Below are 16825 nucleotides of genomic sequence, written 5' to 3'. Positions count from 1 at the left end.
TACAATCTTACTTTCTGGCTCATTCCTGCGAGTCCTATACCTGTCTGACTGCACCTGGTACGGTCTGCGCACGTTACGTGCACAGCAGTGCACGCGCGCGTACAAGCAGCGCGCTCAAAAAGGTAAACAAAGCAGATGCAGTATGAAGCGGTCTATAGTCGATTATTTTAAGAAGAATGATGTGCCAGAGGCAACAAACGAGGCTGGTGGAGGAGGAGGAGAAGAAGGGTTAGCAGAGGGAGCGACAATAATCATGGATTCTTCTTCTTCTGATGAAGCGAGTGACAGGTTGGCGAAAGAGGCGGGGGAGAGTGGGGAGAAGAAAAAAAGTACAGCTTTATGGCCAGTTCCCGTGGTTAAGATACGAGGGACAGGCCCAGGCCCGGTTCTACGAGGGTGCATAAGCATTGCACCCTCAGTTTATGTGTTTGCTCAGTTGAAAAGACGAAAAGAAAACTGATAAATGCGCGCGCGTTAAGCCTCATTTATGGTTCCGCGTTAAATCGACGGCGTAGCCTACGGCGTAGGTACGCGGAGACGCGCACCGTACGTTCGCGTCCCCGCGTATCCTACGCCGTAGATCTGCGTTGGTGCAACGCGGAACCATAAATCAGCCAGTGTCCGTCACTGATCTGCTTCCTGCAGCAGCAAGACGCTGCTCTCTGCCGCTCCGTTAACACAAAGTAACGATGGATATTCAGAAGTTGTTCAAGCACAACCACGCCAGCAAGTTTACAGGACTGTCTCAGAAAATTAGAATATTGTGATAAAGTCCTTTGTTTTCTGTAATGCAATTAAAAAAACAAAAATGTCATACATTCTGGATTCATTACAAATCAACTTAAATATTGCAAGCCTTTTATTATTTTAATATTGCTGATTATGGTTTACAGTTTAAGATTAAGATTCCCAGAATATTCAAATTTTTTTAGATAGGATATTTGAGTTTTCTTAAGCTGTAAGCCATGATCAGCAATATTAAAATAATAAAAGGCTTGCAATATTTCAGTTGATTTGTAATGAATCCAGAATGTATGACATTTTTGCATTACAGAAAATAAAGGACTTTATCACAATATTCTAATTTTCTGCTTATTTTTGCTTAATCTGCAATTTGCTTATTGGCCATATTGAGGTTGAACACGCTCATGCAGAAGGTAAGGAGTGTGTCTCATTTTTGTAGGTAAATGATCAGGTATCTTATAAAAACACAGAGGTAACACTTTACCATGAAGTCACCTTAATTAGCCTAACATTAGTTAGTACATGAACATTACTAAGCATTTATATGAATTATATTATCCAACTTTTAATTTATTAACTAACTCTGAGTAGTAAACATTAATTAGCCTAACTGTAGGCTATATGTGTTTCCTATACATAATGATTGTTAATCTGTAAACAGGTATTAATGCTTAATAATTTAACTAATGTTGGCATTGAAAAATATGGTGCTACCTAATTTGTTTTGGTGCTACTAAATGAAAAACTAGGTGGCACCAGTGCTACCTGTGAAAAAGTTAGTCTGGAGCCCTGGCCGGCTTATTGATTAGTTGCTGGAGGAGACGGATGGTGGGTACACATCAGGGACACTTGGGGTTACAGTGACCAGCAGACGAGGAAGTGGGTGTGGTCGGGCATGGAGCCTCATGAATAAACATAGGAGCACTAATCAGGAGTATGTAAATGAATGTGCTCATACATTACCTAGCTGTGATAAAAGTCTAATGAGTTATTCATAATTCACCATAAGATGAGAAGAGGCTGGAGGGGTGAGGGAGGGAAAGAACAAAAGAAAAGTGGGAAAGAGAGCATGTACGTGAAAAGCTGAGGGGAGAGAAGAGCAGAAGGATATGAACGAAAGTGCTACAGATTAAACTTTCTTGGTCGGTACTATGCTGTATGTGACATTGGAAACAGGATAAAATGTGTTGATTTTGAAATAAAAGGGTTTTTCTGTCCCTTGATGCTGCTTTTAACTCGTCTGTTGTGGAGCATCAGGTTAAAAGAAAGTAACACATCTCATCATAGCCCAGTGCTACCTTTCTGTAATAAAATCTCAGTTTCAGCATCCTAACTGATGAACAGCACGATATTAATATAAAAATATTTGAATTATAATCCTGAGCTTGTTTGAGATACTGTTTGGTGATGTATCTGAGGTGATGTTTGACCTAAACATCACCTCAGTCATGATGGGGACACAGATACAGTAACTCTGCCTCCTCCAGTATATGGCTGGTGCCTGCCATGTGCTCTGGGGCTTGTAAGACCCTCTGCGGCAGGGCAATTGGGCTTTAGAGACAGGATCTGAGGGATTTGGCTTTGGGGATGACTGAGTGACTGTGTGGCAGTTCTAAAAGCTTCAGGTATGCAGGGTTTCTGTCAGACAATAGAGCACTAAATTCAATTAATGTGAATGGTTGGGACGGGTGAGTGGGAGGGGAAGGCGTAAAGCTCTAAATGAGATTTTGGGCCCTCTCTCCCCCTCACCCAACATCTCTACCCCTGCCATCACTGCACCCCCACAGCACTCACTTCTGTCCCCAATGCCAGAAGGTGATTAGAGACAGAGATATAATTAGAGGTGGGATGATGCTGCTGCTTGTGTGGCGTGTGCCACTGCTCCCGAGGGAGGTAGCACGTGTGGCTGTTGCCCTGGGATGAGATGGCAATGTAAGATATATAGTCATGTGAGAAAGAAAGGGCATCCTCTTTCAATTCTAAGAATTTGCATATTAGGACATGACAAGCATCATGAATATCTGCCAGGCATTAAAATTAGGTAAGTACAAACTCAGATGACTCACAATATTAACATATTCCACTGTCATGATTTATTAAAAAAAAAAGAGATGAATAAGTAATTGTAAAAATTCAAAATCCATTTAGAAAAAATTAAGTTCATCTTTACTTTTTCAATTTGGATTAGGAAGATAAGGAGCAGGTTGCTGCTGTCCATCAGTCTGGGATGATTATAAGGCTCTTTTCAAATGATTTCTAGGCAATTAATTGTTCAGTGATGTTTCATTAACAATTCACAACAGTGAGAAATTGCAAAAATCAAACATCTACAGACCATATAGGCCTCACTTAGCATGTAAAATATTAAAGTTCATAACAGTACAATTAGGAAACGACTGAACAAGTATGTCTTGTTCATGGCAGCAAAGGTTAACGTTTACAAAATGGCATCTGAACAAATTACAAGACTTCTGGAACAATGTCCTTTGGACAGTGAAGACTAAAGTGGATGTTTGGGCATAATGCCCAGTGCCAAGTGTTTGATGAAATCCAAGCTCAAGATACAAGAATAAACACAACGGCTGTCAAGCATGGTGGTGGAAGAGTGCTGATTTGGGCTGTTTTTGCATCCGCAGGACCTGTTCACCTGCCAATCACTGAGTTACTTGTGAAATGTAGAGTCAAATGTCAGGCCATCTGTCCTCCAGCTAAAGCTTGGCCAAAACAGGGTCATACACCAGGACCACAACAGAAGGCATTAAAAAGAAAAGATTAAATCATTAAATAAATAATTGCGTATGATGCTGAAATATGCCATGTGTTGTTAATCAAAGGCTCTTTACCTTTAAGACCTTTAAGACTTGATGAATACCAAGTGAGGTTTTGCTACATCCTGATATGTAAAACTTTGGAATTAAAAGGTGCTTTTTCTTTTTGACATGATTACCTGTTGATCTGTTTACATGTGTGGGATGACTGAATACTAATGGCATTACTAGTAACGTGCTGTGTACGTACTATACAGTTATAACGACACTTTCACCAAATTGCCCAAGCAAATATTTTGTATGGTATTTCGACTATGGGAGGTAACTTCAGGTTTTCAGAAACCCAATTTTCAATGTTGTTGAAAGGGATTCCTTTGGTTGGGAAGAATCTAATTCTGTTTAAAAATGCTCCCAGTAAAGTTTGAGCATTGTTCTGAGTAACCATGCCAAAAAGAAACACCTTTGCTGATTTCTTGTAAATTATTATTTTTCAAGTATGAGATCACTTACAGACTTCATGTAAGTTACCCTCCATGTAAAAGACCTGATGCAACACGTTGTTGTTCTGTGTTCCATGTTCTACATTTAGTGGGTGCATATTTAATGGGTTTCATGTTTATCCTTTTTTTTTTTTAATGGCTTAATTCAAAATGATCAAACAAATAAGGCTTCATATGTGTCTTTTTTCTCTCCTTTACTGCTTTCAGGGAAGAGGATAAGAACATCTTTGACTACTGCAGAGAAAACAACATCGACCACATCAGCAATGCCATCACCTCCCAGGAAGTTGACGTCAATACTAAAGATGAAGAGGTACAGCGCCAAGAAATATGTAGTGAGGCTGTAGTAGTTTGTGTTTGAGAGTTGTTTTAACTATGGATACTTTAGCAGATTATCATCCTGACAATGCATACTGCTGTTTTTGAAGTGTCCTTTCATCACATACTGAATATTTCCTCTGACCCTCTTGACATAAAAAATGGGGATCCCTGAAGGAATAGACCATACTGCTCTCAGCTGTTACATGGTTGTATCAGACATAGAGAGAGAGGGACCGAGCGAGCGAACTTGTACCTAAAATATGCACATTTGCGGAAGCATCTTTTACTATCATCAGGTGTTTTCTGGACTGACCCTGAAAACATTCATCTGTCTTTCATTCATTATCAGCTGAGGTAAAAAGCTCACTCCTTGGCTTATTTTTTTCTTTTCTTTTCCTTTTTTTGTTTCCATCACAGTCGTTTTTCACGTAAACCGGCAGTCAGCTGCTGAGTTCACAGTCATAGGCCAGATGGTTCAGGGATCTATGCTGAGAAGGCTGTCCACAGTCTCTGTTGAGGTGTTCCTACACTTGCAGTTTTGTTTACTGAACGGCAGAGGGCAGCAGTGAAGTTTCACATAAGCGGGAAGTCTGAACTATTGCATCTCAGAGATGGAGAGTCTCTGTCCCAGAACTCATTCTTTGCATGTGTGACCAAAACACCATATGTGTAACATACTTCTAGTAACTAGTGACAGCTTCAAATACAGTTTAATGTGTAACAGATTTTCATGACTGGTGAATTTATTCTGTCACGTTTTTCTTGGTCATTGACACCAATATGGTGTAGCAAACTCAATCTTTCCCATAGTTTTTAAACACCAGCCTATAAATATTTTAAAGTAAAATAACAGTAAAACAAAGACAGATGAGTTAAAAAATGTACAACGATAAATGTATATATGGTTGTGTTTGGGAGTAAAGTTAATGAAGTCATGCAGAAACTACAAGGTCATGTGCTTATGCAATAAGATATTTTGGAAAAACCATGTACTCATTATTAATATGACTTCATTTATAAGTCATTTTAATTTATTTTATATGTAATTCAGATGAATTTAAAAATGTAGTTCATTTATGAAACAGAAGTATATTATTTCAATTATACAACTCTATTTTTGTTAAATATTTGTCTTTTCAATTTTGACTCATTTGCATCTCAGTTTTCTACTGTTTAAAGTTTTACTCGATTTTCCTTTGATTAGATTTATATTACTGAAGAAGTATCCCTGCAGTATCTTTTTTTTGGAGGGGGGGTGGGTAAATACTTGGGCACAGACATGGATGTACAAAATCTAAGATGAACTGTAGATATTAAAGAGAAGTGTCATATGAAAAGGGGGAAAGTTTGTATGTGGTGCCTGTAAATATGTCTATATATGAGCATTGTTGACAGTGTATATAAGGGATCAGGTTGTGTATTTTTGCTTTTGTATAAATATTTTACTTCATTTCTCAGTGCTAACAACTATGAGTTGTTGTTTTTTTTTTTTTTAGTTTTTTACCCCAGAGCTGTGGTTCTGTCCTGGAATTTGTCTTTGAGACAAACAACATTTTTTCCTCTAATAACCGAGCAGTTTCCACACTTTATATAAATTCCGTTTTCAATTTTGAGCAATTAGATTTTCTTTGTGAGATATATATTTTTTTCATGATCACTACTGCATTCCAAAAGTCCACATAGGTGTAAGTTTGCATGGTGTCCAGTGCAACCATCAAGCTCTGCAGTGAAGATGTGGCCACTATAGAACACCTGGAAGAGAAAGAAGAGAGGGGGATACCAGGCTATTGGTATTCTAGCCTGACTCAGAACTACCCATTTTAGCATGCAGCCTCTGTGATCAATATGATTTAAGGAACAGAACTGGACTTGCAGAGTTTGCTTTACCTAATTGGCCTCAATGAAAAATGATCTTGTGTGGTTTTATTAGAACAAGGATCGTAGACCTAAAGAGAAGAGCATGTAAGTATATGTGTCTGTGAGAGGGATAGGCAGTTGCTCATGTTTTGTACGCAGCTTCCCATCAATCAGGCGTCGCAGAATGTGCACAGGATTCTGCAATTTGTCCTGGAGTCCTTGGTCTGGGCTTCAACTGACTGGTCTTACTCACACACATGAACGCACACACAGAAAGGTTCAAATATCTCATCATTTTGTTGACCGGTTTTTATGATGCTAAAGTCCAAAAATTCTGAATTGGTAACGTGTAATTTTAAAATGCTGTCATACGGTTAATCTTTTATATGTGTGAGGTTTACGAGGAAAAGCGAAAAGAGGAGCGGCATGCCTTCTAGGTGTACGTTAATTCCTTTGGGTTGATAATTTAATGTGTGTTCATCTTAAGATGGGAAGTTGTTTTTTCCAATTTTTGAGCATGTCGTTTGAAGTATGGTGCACCTCCTTTGACAGGGTCGCGCTCTCCTGCACTGGGCCTGCGACAGAGGACACAAGGAGCTGGTATCTGTTTTACTGCAGCACAAAGCGGACATAAACAGTCAGGTGAGCAGCATTTTTTTACCGATGTGTGCTTCTTTCTTTTCTTTTCTTTGTTCCTTTTTCTTTTTTATTGTGTAAATATGAATATTATATAATGCAATATGATGATGTACAAAAAATGCTTTAACAACAGGAGTCAGTGTTGTTCAGTCTTTAGACTTTTAGTTTCCTTAGTAACAGCTTTTTTACCAGTAGACAGTGAGCGTAGGTTTTTAACATAACCAGAAGTCAAGGAAATGTGAACACTTGATTTGAGCTTTTCCAGATGATGAACAAAAGAAATCTTCTCTTGGAAAAATCACAGTAGAATAGAGGGAAGCTATCATTTAATGGTATGGATGTGGGTGGATGTTCTTACGAGATGGTACTTGGGTGGGGATAATGGGAAAGCGGCAGGGGCTTTCAAGTTCCTGAAATATACACAGGTAAGCTTTGGGCCAATGGTTCCATCTCCAGCATTCCTGTTGCCTTTCTCTTCTGTCTTTCTATCCTCTCCATCCCCTTCAGAAGGTCACCTTTAATTCACTTTGTGCCACACACAAATCCCTCAGAGCTTTAGCAGACAGAGTTAGCTGGTAGCTAGCCTTCTGTTTAGGCTCCCCAAGGTTTAGCTGCATCCAGCCGGCTTTAGCTTTGGCTGTAAGCTGGCTCAGCTGCGCATCGGAGAAATTACTCCTCTTCCCTGCCCAGCGGCACGATACAGTGCAGCTCACCACGCAGCTCACTGAGGTTTTAACTGGGAGCACAAATCAATTGGAAGTAATCAGGCAAATTGTTTTACATTGCACAACCCACGTAATCAGGACATTTCACAAATGACTTTCTCTTTTGTGGTCATGCGTGGCCCCTTTTGTTTTGAATGCCTGCAGGGAGGGGGTGGGCTTAATAGCCGGATGACTTCGAAACAATTCACTGATGATTTACAGCCATATCAAGATAATGACAGCAAAATAGGGCTGATGTATAGATAGAGGCTTTTGTCCTTTTTTTTTTTAAAGATGTAGCACATTTGCAGTCATGTATTCATCATTAGAATATAAATTAATATCTGTAAGTGCTAAGGGTTTTCAGCAGTGAAGGCAGCAATCGTAAATCTTTTCCCAGGTAGCGATATTGAATGCCTGAAATTTAAAACTTTCTATTTCCTGCAACCTTTGTGTTGGAGTCTTTTTAACCCTATATCACCCAGCATATGATCCCTTCCTGTTTCTGTATCATTTGGCTCGGAGCAAGGAAAAGACAAGATGAAAGGCAGCATTAAATGATAGATGGATTTAAATCGTTCAGTTTAATTTTAAACTGGATATTTTGCGCACACAATGGTCTGAAAACCTCTGCAGATGTTAAAAGGGCAGAATTTAGGATTAAAGACATTGGCTGAATTTATGAATATACGCTGCTGCCAGTCTCTCGAGTGTCAGGTGTCAGGGCAACGTCACCAATGGAGGGGACTGAATCCCACAGAAACTGGACCTCTGCGTCTGAATTAATGGTAACAGATTTATGAGATGGCAAAGAGGTGGCTGAGAGAAAAATACAGTCAGCTAAATCATACTACTCTGTTGTAATGCCAAATTATATCACTGTGTAAAGCTTACGGAACGATATCCTTCTCATTAGAACGTGTATGAACATCCTTTAGGTTGACGCAAGTCAACGAAGAGTGGAGTGAAGAACACAATTAAGGAAAGGGAAGTATTGGTTATAGTCGGAATGATAAAAAATGTAATGGACACTTTTATGCTCTTGTCCTTTTGCCCAAAGCCTCTTTGACATGAAACAAAGACAATCTGGTTTTGTGAGTGTTTATGAGAGGAATAGAGGAATGTTTGGGTTGTTTGCAGGCTATTAGAGCAACCAGTAATCTCTCTTGACCTCTACCAACTGCCGAGCGACCAGTAAATAAAGATCAAACATGATTTATGCTTAATTTGTTGATTAAAAAGGGGAGGGGGACTTCAGAGTTAAAACAAAAAGTATTAGTATTTCCTTGGCAGAAGAGGAAAATCGTTGAAAATTAATCAACTGATTGTTTTAGTGAATTGTTCCCAAACCCTGGTAACCTGCATTAAGGGCTCGTTTGATAGTTAATCCAGGATCAAGGGACCACAATAGGTAGCTGCCTGCGTTTGAATACGCAGATCACAGATCTGCCACCTGCCAACTGTAGCTCCGGCCCTGGTGTTGCTTTAGCACATTAAACCTTCTCCTACTCGTCACTCTGCCGCTGCTCCCGCAGCTAATACTGCCGGAGAAAGTGGGGCAGCCAGCTCCAACTGCGGGAGAGATGACTATAATAAAGGAAATAAAGGTTTAAACAGTACTATTATTAAAATACGATAATGCGTAATTTTTAAAAACAATGATTTGGAAGGAGCTTAAGTTAAAGACATCCCATCATATAGAATATTCCTTCAAGACAAACGTATTACTTGCTGAATAGTAAATTTGTTTTATTCTTAAAAGTATAACCCTTTCCTGGGAGTCTTGACACACTTTCACTTGTTATTTTTTAGCTTTCAATGGCTTTTGTGGAAGTCTCAAGGGAACCCCATTATTAGTAAAAGTACTGAAACATTCAGGTGATTATAAGATTTCTCTTTTCTTTTTACTTAATTTTTTTAAGCTGTATTAATGTCATACTTGACAAAAGTTGCTGGACTGTGTAATCATGGTCAACAATTGCCATTTTAAAGGCAGCAAGTGCTCATGATGCCTTATTTGCCATTTTAAAGAAGAAAAAAAAACGCATTAGGAATGAGAAACGTTTTGGTGCTAAAAAGTCTGAGAATGTTCATCTGGATGTCCTGAGTTCAAGTCCGCTCTGATACTGTTGTTTTTCCACATTGCTTGATTTTAATATAAATTATTCTTTAGCATCATTTTTTCTTACTTCACATGGACTTGCTATATTTGTAGGGTTTAAGGAACAAAACATCTTGGTTAGAGCTCAGAATACCCATGGTTTGTTTTAAAATACAGCTCTTACAGCCCTACATTTCCCTTAGAGTGTCAGTATATGACAAAACAAAAAAATGAAACATTTAGTACATTTTGTGGCATTTTACATTTCTTTTTTACAGAAATATAAAATGCCAACATATGGCTTATGAGCTGTTTTCGTTGTGAAGTCTCAAAACAGTTCAAGACCATTACAAAGCAGTCTTGAACTGGTCGGAGACAAAAATCCTGACTTGCCTCACAACTGAACGGAAGCAAAAGCACAAAACAAAGATGTTTGGGATGTCCCAGTAAGTACAGTTACAGTATTTGGAAATTAAAGATTTAAGTTTATCCCATATTCCTACTTGTACAATTCAAATGTGAATATATAATTTGATGGTACAAAGTGTGTATGAGTGTTTGTGTGTGAGGTTTCCCTGTGGTCATCCCCATTCACGTGCTGTAAATTACACACACACACACACACACACACACACACACACACACACACACACACACACACACCCTGTTCTCACCCACTAGTTCACAAATCGCTTTGGAAATGTGCACTTGGAGGTAAGACATGCCAATTTAAGGCAGGTGGAGGTAAAAGGAATGGCTAAGTTACAGATGTTAAGAAAGACCAGGAATTAGTCAAAAGCAGACTTTTACAATGTCCGACTTAGTTTGTGATTACTGAGAGTCTATGTGACGGTGGGAGGATTAGGTCGACAAACAGGAGGGACAGGTGACATGCAGGTGAACTCAACATGAACACAATGCCAGGAAGGAAGGAAATATTAGGTCTGGTATGAGGAAAGGGATGGGAGTTAAAGCCAGCGCAGGTTTTAAGCTCATGTCTGTCTATCAAATGCTTTTACTTGACTCATTCCTACATTTTTTTGCCTTTCCATCTGTCTCTCTTTCCCCTCTCCTCATCACTCTCCCCTCCCCCTACACCCTAGTCCCCTTCACTCCATCCCTCCCTGCCTCAGCCTCTACTTTGTATTAAAACAACATGATCCATGAGGCGGGAAGGGCGACTTGCAGCACCGCTAATTCTAATTAATCCAGCATAGTAGCACGGCCACAGCAGGCCCCAAGCACTCCCTGTCTATCAGATAGAAATTCATAACTTAATTGAGGTCAGAGCCTCGAGCCAGCTGAACAAAAGTCTCTAGCCAGGGCCAGCTAGATCAATAGTAATAAATATCTGACTTGGTGGCCTACAAGTGGTGGAGAGCACACAACAAGTCTCACAGACAGCGCCTGCACTTGGAGCCTGTTTAGACATTTGGACACTATAAGTAGTTATGTGTTAAGGCGGGTCTTCAAAACTTGACCCGATACCTTTGGGAATATTTTTTTCTCTCTTGGACCTTCAGGCAAAGCTTGATTTAATTCCTGTTTGTATCAGTAGTTGGTGTTTTTCTACTTTTATGTAAAATAAAAATCCAGCTCTGGAAGTGAATAGCAGTATAGTTGATTTTTGATAGCTTTCTCTGTCTGTGGAATGATGTGTTTCAAATTGTTGTAAATAGTGGCGGACTTGGTGTGTTTCCCTCTTCACACTATAGCCAAGCTGTTAATTTATGACTCTGTGTGAGACCTTAATTTAATTAATCCTTGTTATCAGTCAGACAGTGACTTGAAAAGAGATGCAGAGTACCGTTTTATATTTTCCTGTGCACCAGCTGTAGTAATTGTTACAATCTAGAACACTATGGCATGTGAGACTATATAGTTATTATCTTCATACTATTATTGCACAGACAGATGACAAATTCAAGAAGAAAAAAACCAACAGGAAGGCCACCGTGTGCTGGCAAAAAATCTCCTCTTCTTCTTTCTTCATCTTTATTCTGTAACTGGAGTGCCATGGAAGTTGAAATGGAAGACCAGTTTTATAAATCACAGTCCCACATTTAATGCTGTGCTGACCATGATGAAGAGTTCTGTCACATATCTTTATTAAATTTAAAGAACGGGGACTACTTTGTACCAATAGACTACCAAGTACTTTACATAGGAATCAACAAAAATTAAATGTGGGGTTTCCCAAGGTTCTATCCTAGGACCCCTCCTATTTAACATCTATATGCTTCCGCTAGCTCAAATAATAATAAACAACAAGATAAATTACCATTACTATGCAAATGACAACTTTACATTACGTGTCAGCGGTAGAAAATGAGCGTTGAGTAGATGCGTGGAACAAATCAATGAGTGGATGTGCCATAATTTACTTCAGTTGAGCACAAACAACATTTTTGGACCAACAGAACAGCGTATAAGAGTCGGCAAACGGCTTCAGCTTTACAGCTACAAACCACTGATAAGGCCTAAAATAGTCATGGACTCAGAGCTGAACCTTCAGAGACACATTAAAACAATTACACAGTCAGTCTTCTATCACCTGAAGAACAACTCCAGTATCCAAAAACTAATGTTTCAGCAGGACGTTGAAAAACTCATCCATACGTTTATCTTCAGTGGAATGGATTACTGCAACAGTGTTTTCATAGGTCTGCCTAAAAAGTCAGACAGCTAATCCAGAATGCTGCTGCCCAAGTTCTCACCAGAACTAAGAAAGTGTATCACATCACTCCGGTTCTGAGATCTTTACACTGGCTTCCTGTACCCCAGAGAATAGACTTTAAAAAACTTCTGTTAGTTTATAAATCACTGAATGGTTTAGGACCAAAATACATCAGAAACTTGTTGCCATATCAACCATCCAGACGTCTCAGGTCTTCTGGTTCAGGTCTCCTCTGTGTCCCCAGAATCAGAACCAAACATGGAGAAGCAACATTCAGCTTCTATGCTTCACAGATCTGGACCAAACTTCCAGAAAACTGCAGGAATTCTGAAACCCTCAGTTCTTTTAAATAAAGCTTAGAAACAAATTTGTTTCCATCTGCCTTTGACTTAGAAATGTACATTTTTCTGAATTTAAGGGGGTGGTAGTCTAGTGGCTTCAGAGGTGGGCTTGGTTCTGGAGGACCCAGGTTCAAGCCCCGGAATGGCAACCAAGATGAACCACCTTGGGCCTCTGAGCAAGGCCCTTAACCCTATTGGGTGTCTCAGATGTAAGTCGCTATGGATAAAAGCGTCTGCTAAATGACAGTAGTACTAGTAGTAGTAACTTAAACAATGTTCATTTTAGTACTCAATTGTAAGTCTATTTAAAGTTGAACTTTTCTTCATTCTGCCACTGCTCTGTATTTTTTTTCCTCCTATTCACTTTTCATATATTTACTATGCAAGGCACCTTGAATTGCCTTATTGCTGAAATGTGCTAAACACATAAACTTGCCTTGCCTTGCCTTGCCTTGCCTTGCCTGAATTGGGTGTTAAATGGAGACCAGGACATTTAACCTGCTTCCATACTCATCAAAACATTTGGTGACTCTTCAGGGCAGATGGGGAGCTTCGTCATCTAGGAAATAATAACCATTCCCATCAGAATAGAAATATGTGGTAGAATAAAGGAGATGACTCAAACGTCTTATTGAGTTATTGGAAAGGGCAGGTTTACCAAAACAATGCCAGCAAAAAGGAGACTTATGGAAGAGTTATACATTCAGCAATCTAGAAAAATGGGAAGTTAAGTTCAAAACAGTTTTGAATTAAACCCGAACCACGATCTTTTACTGAGCTTAACAGTTTCTTTTTTTGTTTTTCCTAAACATAACAAAACAGTGATCAAAACCAAATTGAATTGTAACTACCAAAATGAGATGTAAAAAGATGGCAAAAATGTCAGATTATACTTTTCTTGAAATACAAACCTTTTCATTTATCACAGTAAAACACAGCAACATAAAAGTACAGGGGTGGCATATTCCCACCAGTGTTGTGTGTGTGTGTGGGGGGGGGGGGGTATTTTTAGATATGAAGGAAACAATTATTGAAACAAAAATTATTTCAAAATTATTATGATCATGATAAACTGAAATTATCTAACAAGGCAAAAAAGCAAAACGAAAAAAAAAAACCCTGACAAGGATTCTTGTACATAAATAAGCAGATTTAGCTGCCAGTGTAGTACCATAACTGAATTTTATCAGATTAGATTTCAGGCAACATAGAGAAGCATATAACCCACTTACAATAAACCAATCCCCAGTACATTTTAAACATAACTATAAAGACTGTAACGGGTGGTTAGATGTGCAGCTTTTTGCCATGTACTATCTCAAACTGAAGAGAAACTCAGACTGGACTTTTTAACGATCCAGTGCAGCATAGGAAACTGGGGGAGATAAGTTGGGCTTTATGAGAAACAAAGTTATTGCTTTCTCGTGATTTCTCATGATTTAAACTAACATTTGACTTACATTTTTCAAACATTTTTTTTTCTCAGTGAAAATAAAAAGATTTTTTGCTTTTTATTTACACAAACACTCTGTTACAAAACAATCTTAACTTATTTAGCTTAACGTATTTATCTTAATAATTTAGTTTTTGCTAAATTATAGTTATAAACAAAAACAGATAGGTCCTCTTAGATAAATAGAAAACTTAATATATAAAACTATCATATGAATATTAACTACTGCATGTGCCTAGGAGCACAAAGGTTTTATTTTTCTTTTTTTCTCAAAGAAAAAGTCTTTGAGTCAGCTTCCTAAATAAGATATTCTTGATCTGTGCCAGATTCCCAGCTCACAAATCATGTAGCATGTCAGACAAAACATTTCACATAAATCAAACTGAGCAAATCACAAGCTTCTGTTCACTGTGCACATTTTTCATGGAAAAGCATAGTAAAGCTTTATCAATATTAATTACATTTTATATTGAAGTTGCAGCCTTCTGGAGGGAAAAAATGCAATCTTTTTTTTACGTTTTTTTTAGTTGCTTTACTGCAGATGTGCTTTTTGCGGTGAAGCTTGGCCTGCTGTCGTCCCAAACAAAAGATGGCGAATCCTCTCATTTGTGTCCCCTATGTGGTGTCAAATGCTTGTGTGATTTAACACATATGCACATATACACACTTCTATGCTGGCTGATGAAATTCTGTGATGGGGCATTATTACATGTTTGCACCCCTTCCCTTTCCCAGCGCTGATTCCTGTAAGTAATGGCTCAGTCAGCCCAGTCATAACAAATATCCAGCAAGATTTGTCATAATCTTGTGTGTGCATGGGTGTTTGTGGTTGGATAATTTTGCAACCTATCTTTTTGAATATCAAGAGCTGTTAAGAAAGAAAGGGCAGCAAGGTGGAGACAAAGGGCAGCTGAAAGCTACGGAAAATTCAGGAGAATAGAAATGAAAAACATAATAAAAGAGTATGTAAAACCGAGCAAACAAACACACTGTGAAGCTGTTTGATAACCTATACTGTGACACAGAAATATATATATTTAAAATTCTGACTTGATATTCATCCCTTTCACATAGCCCAGCATGGTTGTTTTCTTTTAGAAATGTAAAATGATATCGGGTTTTACAGTGAAATTGGTACGTTATCAGTATCTGCCAAGGAAGGCTTGAGAAAAACACAATTTTTAATTAATTGAATATTGTCAGGTGTTGCATATTTTCAATGTCATGAAAAAAGCTGTGCAATATCTCCATATCTCAGGCAGTTTTAGTGGGTTATATCATGAATGTATCCACCTTTTTATTTATTTAATTGTATTTTTCTTCATATTTTTGTTTTCCTTGATAGCATAATGACAGTGATTCACTGTGACTTGTAAATCTGTTAAGACTACGGATTGTAGGTCTCTACATAAGAGTCTAAACTGGTGAAGATGTAGGTATTACCTACATCTTCACCAGGCTTTTACATAAGTCCTTAAGGGATAAATAAAACCTAATCAAACTTACAAGGCAAAAATATCTTAATCATTCAATTGTTATGAAGGCAGTTTTTTGGCACATCTGTGAGTTTCAAACTCATATTAATCTATACATTCACTTCTTACGAAAGTGGACTTGACTATTTCTCATATGTGCAGGAATAATAATAATTATTATTATTATTTTTTTTTTTTTTAATGCAGAATACGTTTCAGCTCAGGAATACTGGAGTTACTGCAGAATATTGGAGTTACCTTACAGTACTCACTTTAGACCATTCCCCCCAGCCTTCAGTTTCTGTCTTGCCCCGCCTGTGTCCCATCTGCCCTGATTGTGTCTGCACCTGTGTCTCGTCATGTCTCGTTATCCCCTCAGTATATCTTGTCTTGTCATTCCTTGGTTCCCTGTCGGTCCGTACTGTTTCCTCCCTCCATGTGGCATGTCAAGTTTGATCCTGTTTAAGTTCTGGTTTTTGGTCTGCCTTTTTAGATCCTGCTAAGCAGCGCTTTTAGTTCTTGTTTTTTGGAAATAAACCCTTTTTTGTTGCAACTCCTGGCTCCTGCTCTCCTGCACTTGGGTCCTCAGCAAACCGAATCATGACACAACTGCTAAATAATCCCACCACCACCCCAGTCTCCACCTGTTAGGTTGACAGTCTGGACCAGGACAGAGGTTTCAGTTGCTGTTCATCGCTCCCAATATCTCAGATTTTTTTATCTGTGAGGATTTGCTAAGGTCGGAGTCCAGACTCCAAATTTTAAGCATTAATAGTATGAAACATGTTTTCATCATTGTTTGAGTTGATTGATTGAACTAGTTATCAAACCTAAACACTTTTTTTCTTTTGTTGGAACTAAAAAACATCAGTTTTCTATTGCGTTCTGAAGGTATGATTTGTGTTGGCGTTGAGAACGAAAGGGCTGAGAACTTTGGTCTTAAACCTTTCAAATTCATCTGGTTTTTGAAGATTTTCCTGGCATCTGCTCCACCTTTAACTCTAACATGCTACTGGTTTCGTACTCCACAGATGATTCCAAAAAAAAGAGGATGGTACGGATGGGTTGTTAAAACTTTTGACAATTGAAACTCAACTCAAATATTAAACTCAACCAATACATTTGGATCAGTTAAATCAAATCAAGTCTTCTACCAAAAAAGAAAAATGTGTCCCAGCTTGTACACCCTGATAAGCAAGAAAGAGACCAGTATTTCAATTTAGTTCAATTCAGCTTCATATATAT

The 16825-nt window shown here is 38.5% G+C and overlaps 1 protein-coding gene across 1 annotated transcript in view; it reads left to right on the top strand.

The window, feature by feature from the left end:
- Positions 1-16825, top strand: part of acbd6 (acyl-CoA binding domain containing 6) — a 40472-nt gene that overhangs the window by 12399 nt on the left and 11248 nt on the right. The window contains exons 5-6 of the mRNA XM_061738269.1: positions 4220-4325; positions 6743-6832. Of these exons, the coding sequence (XP_061594253.1) occupies positions 4220-4325; positions 6743-6832 (196 nt within the window). The remainder of the gene's footprint in view (positions 1-4219; positions 4326-6742; positions 6833-16825) is intronic.

This window comes from Cololabis saira, chromosome 13, assembly GCF_033807715.1.
Source record: "Cololabis saira isolate AMF1-May2022 chromosome 13, fColSai1.1, whole genome shotgun sequence".
NCBI lineage: Eukaryota > Metazoa > Chordata > Actinopteri > Beloniformes > Belonidae > Cololabis > Cololabis saira.
Note: the sequence above shows the minus strand (reverse complement) of the source record. Positions and strands in the feature narration are given on the sequence as shown.